The 4,951-nt window shown below is 41.7% G+C and overlaps 1 protein-coding gene across 1 annotated transcript; it reads right to left on the bottom strand.

Moving 5' to 3' along the window:
- Positions 1-1,199: 1,199 nt before the first annotated feature.
- CCNG1 (cyclin G1) lies at positions 1,200-4,781 on the bottom strand. Its single transcript, XM_009865601.1, has 6 exons — positions 4,518-4,781; positions 3,367-3,620; positions 2,694-2,772; positions 2,512-2,610; positions 2,085-2,279; positions 1,200-1,342 (listed from the first exon to the last, which is right to left on the bottom strand). Exons 1-5 carry the CDS (start codon positions 4,779-4,781, stop codon positions 2,088-2,090), a joined length of 888 nt encoding a protein of 295 aa, XP_009863903.1. The 3' UTR covers positions 1,200-1,342; positions 2,085-2,087.
- Between the last annotated feature and the right edge of the window lie 170 nt (positions 4,782-4,951).

Below are 4,951 nucleotides of genomic sequence, written 5' to 3'. Positions count from 1 at the left end.
TCATGAGAAGCCTCGATTTGTCCAGTACAGAGCTTTGGTATGAAGTCCTCTGTGTAAGGTTTAACTAGTTTGAGATACGCAAAGAATGGTTTCCCCCACAGTTCCTCCTGTACAGGGAAGGGGTTGGGTGGGTAACATCTGAGCCCACGCTGTGTATCCAGAACATTCTGATCTCCTCTTCTCTGCTGTGTCAGTTCCTGTGGCCGTTGGTTACGAACAGCCCGTGGCTAACAGCCCCTGCTCCACAGTGACACAGAATTCAAGAGCTCCGTAGCAACATTCTCCTAACACCTCTATTCATCTTAATACATTCTTATTCTTCACCTCCTCGTTAGCACTACAAGCATGATATGCCTCAAGTACCCATCTGGTCTTGAGAAAAAACAGCTGGGTTTTATGAAGCTTACTATTAAAGAGATCAGAGTTGAAGCAATCTTTAATGTTTCTCAGCTAGATTGCTCTTACGTAACAGGCCAAGATGGGGCATTAGCCCTGCTCCTACTGTGCCTGTAAAAATGCACCTGCTCAGCATCAGCATTTACCTCTTGCACAGTGAAACTTCGGAAAACTGGTATCAGACTCGGGGCAGGCGACCCAGTATCTTCCCTCTGTCTTCCTTAAGTATCATGAGGTTGTTACGCTACGAAATTATTTGTAATTTCTGTAAACTACGCCTCTTACAAAATCCTGAAGGTACTGTGTTACAGTGACTACCTTTTCTTAGGCAACGAAATAAGGTTTCTCTTTCCTTCTGCTCTAGCTACCTGATGTGTTCAGTGGGTGTCCCACAGCCTAGTTTTTAGTGTGTGTGTGGTAGAAGGCCAGTGCCCTGCCCAGCAGGAACATGCGAACACACGACACTGCCCTGACAGCACATCAGGTGGACTGACAGCATTTGCTGTTGTCAGTAATACCGAGCAGGATTAATCTTCAGCTTGATTGAGACACTGCCGCAACATGCTGCTGCACATGGTGTTTTCCTAGTGCCACATTAACTTTGGAAAGTCAACTAGATTTTTGAAATTGTATATTTAATTCAGCACCTGCAGTTACAGTAAACCAAGGTTAGTCTATACAAGCTGCTCTACAAACTAGTAGGTGTTAAAATTCCTTGTATGGGTAGCGTGGTATTTCACTGATCAGTAAACAGTCTAACAAATAAGACTGAAAACTATTGCAATCACCAGGAAAAGAACCTATTTGCTGGAAGGATCTTTAGTCTGAAATGTTACATATTCTTTCCATGAGTTGAGCTCTTCGTTTATTAAGATCATGTTTCAGATATTCACGTGCCTGTTGACAAGGTCACATAAGATGGTTCTCTCCTCATTTTAATGTAATCCTGTAAAAAAATAAATCAAAAAACAAAGCAAGCCAGTCAACTGAAGGGCCTCCTACAAGAGCCACATAAAGCAACAGACTTAATTATAGCAAGACCACAGCAGGACAGCTGTTACGGAAAATATGTAGCCTTTAGAATGAATGTCTAGATAAGGAAGCAGTTCACAATTTCTACAGAGTAAAAAAAAAAGTAACGTAACTGAATTATAGTTTTTATTTATATAAGTTATTAAAAAGTTATGTATCGTTTTTTAATAGTTATTATAAAGTTATTTATATATTTATATTTATAGTTATTAAACAATCAGCTACACAAGTAAAACCATATAAAGACATCTCCTGTTTAAGTGGTTTACATGAGTGCTTACAAAAAACACATTCTAATAGGCAATTGTGTCCTCTTAGCCGATTCTTTTTAAGACGGGAGCAAGCCAAGTTTTTCCTCTGCCTTTTTACCAGTTTACTCCACATTAGTTTGAATGAGGTCCCAATGTCTGTAGAACACAGATCTGCTCCCACGGCACACCAGAGGATCAGTTCTTTCTCCAGCACTCGTGTATTAGGTTGCCACTTCTTTAGGTACAGCACCGGCTCAAGCATGAACACGAGAACAGAGCAGCCCCTCCGACAGGCCTACTGCGTTTATGTTACATGGCTTTCAAGAGGTTACCTCTCCAAAGTAAGGAACTTTGAGGTAGCTAGTTAGTTCTACCTTATCAGAAGTTGATTTTACAAGGAGTTACCTCTTACGGGCTGGTCTCTGGAATTGTAGGAAGGTGTGTTATTCTGTAGTAGCTATGTTTAAGCTGCCTTGCTGTACGTCGAGACACAATCCATTTTAATTTCTGGACATTTGGTTTGGAACACTTGCTCGAGGAATATTCTGTAAGGCACTTCAACACCAGTTCTTTCCAGAAGGTCAAATCTCTGTTGTTTATCTAAACAGCAAGACAGAATCTCATATAACTCATTAAATCCTTAGTTCATACCTGTACTTTCAGCTTCTTCACCTAAGATAGGAAGCCAAAGACCACAAGCCAAATGGACAAAACCCCCAAGAAAGCCACAAAAGAAAACAGTAAGCCAATGGACCCTTCCATTTCCCCACCGGGAAAAGCTTCTTGCATGCATTCGTCTTCCTTTCTCCCCTGAAACTTTATACATACATACCTTGGAATGCAACTGCAGAAATTCCAATGCCTCTGCCAACTCCAGCAGTTTTTGTTCTTCTATCTCCAGTGCCATAATAGACAGTGCCAGGACAGAAGGCTGGAGAGAGAGAAAATGTGTTTAAACGCGGCTTTGTTGAAGTTTCAGTAGTCTCGTCATCTCTGAGCTCTCAAGATACTCACCTTGGCTTTAGAAAACATGACTCTGCAGTGACATGCCTTAAGCTGGGTCTCAAGTCTCTCAAAATTAAGGCATTTTCTCCTGTAACAAAAATAGGTGAGTGAATGTAGAAGGCGGCAAGGTTCATCAAGCCAGCACCACACCGAGAACTCAGAGAAGCAGCAAGAATGCTCATTATCTAAACAAAGGCCTCATTTGTCCCAGAAGTTCTAGGGTTACAGTCAAACAGGTGTTCAGTTTTGGCAGTCCTAATGCCAAAAATAAATCTCACGTTACTTTGGGGAGAGTTGCATTGTCAAAATCACTTACCAGAAAGGAATTTTTATGCTTACTAGCAAAAGGAATCTCTTTCTAAGCCAGATTTTGAAATCTTTCCAGTGAGGCAACGCTTAGTGCAGCATAAGCAGAGATTTATTGTACCACCATTATTGAGTAAGTTTAGGGTTTGGCTCAGGAAGCAATACTCTTTAGATCAATTTATACAAGCAGCATTTAAAATTAAAGAAACACTAAACCACAGATAGTCACGCTTAATATATTTACGAATAAGGGACAAAGTTTGTGGGGTTTGTAAGTATAGAAAGACCAATCACTTTGGTTATTGTCCTGCTTCCTTTTCCACACAGACTTCCTGATCACATGCAGTCATAGCAAAATAAGTGTTAGATATTTTACCTTTCAGAGCTTAAATTCTCATGAATAAGTGAATGATACAGTTGTAGAAATTGGAAGGCTGTTGTAGCTTTGACTTTGCAGCACAGCTTCTCCAATATGATTTTCTCCATTCTCATCATATCAGAAACAGTGAACCTGTACTGGCTTATTCGAATTAAGTCAGTGGCTAAGGGAACATTTCTCTCTTCTTCTGATGCCTTCACAGCCAGATAGAAGCAGCTGAGTCCAACACAGCCCAAGTGTTTAGGCTGTACCTAAAGAAAAATAAATTTTTGCTTTCAAAGAGGAAGGCCTTTGATCAGCCATTTCAACATGTAAGTAGCAAAGTATGCAGACACCAATGCATTTCAGGAAAAAAACACAAGAGGGGCAACAGGGGAGCTGTTCTTTTTGTGAAGATCAAGAAATATGTCTTTTATCTACTTACATTCTTATCTTTATTTAACTAAGTAAGGAGACCGTTACACGCTACAAGTTCTGCCACATTCATCTAAAAAGTGAGATACAAACTGATGTGTTTTAGTCCATAGGCACTGCAGTCCCCATTTTTACCGCTTATTTTGGACTCAGGAGTCTTTCAAATCATCATTTTCCTATCCACTCCATCTCGCTTTCTCATTTTTGTTTTAACACACAAAGAAAACAAGCTTTTGTTCTTGACCAAATAGTACAGTGGTAATCCTGTCTCGTTAGACAATTAAAAACAACCCAGGTCAGCATGCCACATATGCATGGTAGAATGGAGAGCTAACTAAATGTTTTACCAGATTCCAAGTGCTGAACAGCATCAAGCCTCTTGATACACTTATGGGTACGTTAAAACAGCAGTAAAATATGACTTTGACTTACAAGGTGTCCTCGTATACATACAACAGGCAAGACAATCTGTCTTAATCTAACCCATGACTACGGCCGGCATTTCCAAACCTATGGGCATCCTCAAGTTGAAACTGGTGCCCTCTTCCTTCTGTTTTCCAGAGAAAATAGCTTTCAAATCTGAACAGGCAAAACCATTTTTTAGCTCCTGTGTGATCCGACTCTCTGGAAGGAGCTTAACCTCTCGCCATCTAAACCAAAGATACTCATAACAGGAACAAGGCTGCAATAAGCAGAAGCTCATTACTGAGAGCTTATACTTGCACAAGCTTTACCTTCATTTTTGACAAGAATCTATCCAAGAAATTCACAGCAAGTGAGAACGTCTCCGTATGGAAGCCAAAGAACTGAGTTAAGCTGAGGAGATCTTTCACTTCAAAGTCTCGCAGCCTGGCAGTCATTCGGAGCCCATTATCGTGAGCAGATTCAAGGAGTCTCAGCCCAGAGGCCTTTGGCTGACATCTCAGCTCCTGCTCCAGCAGGGCTGTGAGCTGCTGCAGCAGCTCCTGAGCGTCCGTGGCTACAAGTGTTTCGATCATCTGCAACGAGAAACCCAGGCACGTTACCGGGCACCTGGCAAGTGCCAGCACCCGGCTGGGTACAGACGGCTCTGAGGGCACAGATGGAAGCCTCCCTTGCTTTCTCTGCAGGTACGCGAACTCCTCCTCTGTCAGCCGAAGCACTTTTGCCACCGAGCAGCGTGTGAGAG

The sequence above is a fragment of the Apaloderma vittatum genome, unplaced genomic scaffold (genome assembly GCF_000703405.1).
Source record: "Apaloderma vittatum isolate BGI_N311 unplaced genomic scaffold, ASM70340v1 scaffold37712, whole genome shotgun sequence".
In the NCBI taxonomy this organism is placed as follows: Eukaryota; Metazoa; Chordata; class Aves; order Trogoniformes; family Trogonidae; genus Apaloderma; species Apaloderma vittatum.
This window is presented reverse-complemented; position numbering and strand designations above follow the sequence as displayed.

What these genes read in the sequence shown, in the direction of transcription:
- CCNG1 (XM_009865601.1), bottom strand. Translation starts at nt 4,781, where the DNA reads ATGATCGAAACACTTGTAGCCACGGACGCTCAGGAGCTGCTGCAGCAG. An exon ending in GAGAATTTAAGCTCTGAAAG is followed by an intron (nt 2,773 to 3,366) that starts GTAAAATATCTA and finishes TTTTTGTTACAG; the next exon opens with GAGAAAATGCCTTAATTTTG. An exon ending in TTCTGCAGTTGCATTCCAAG is followed by an intron (nt 2,280 to 2,511) that starts GTATGTATGTAT and finishes CTTGCTGTTTAG; the next exon opens with ATAAACAACAGAGATTTGAC.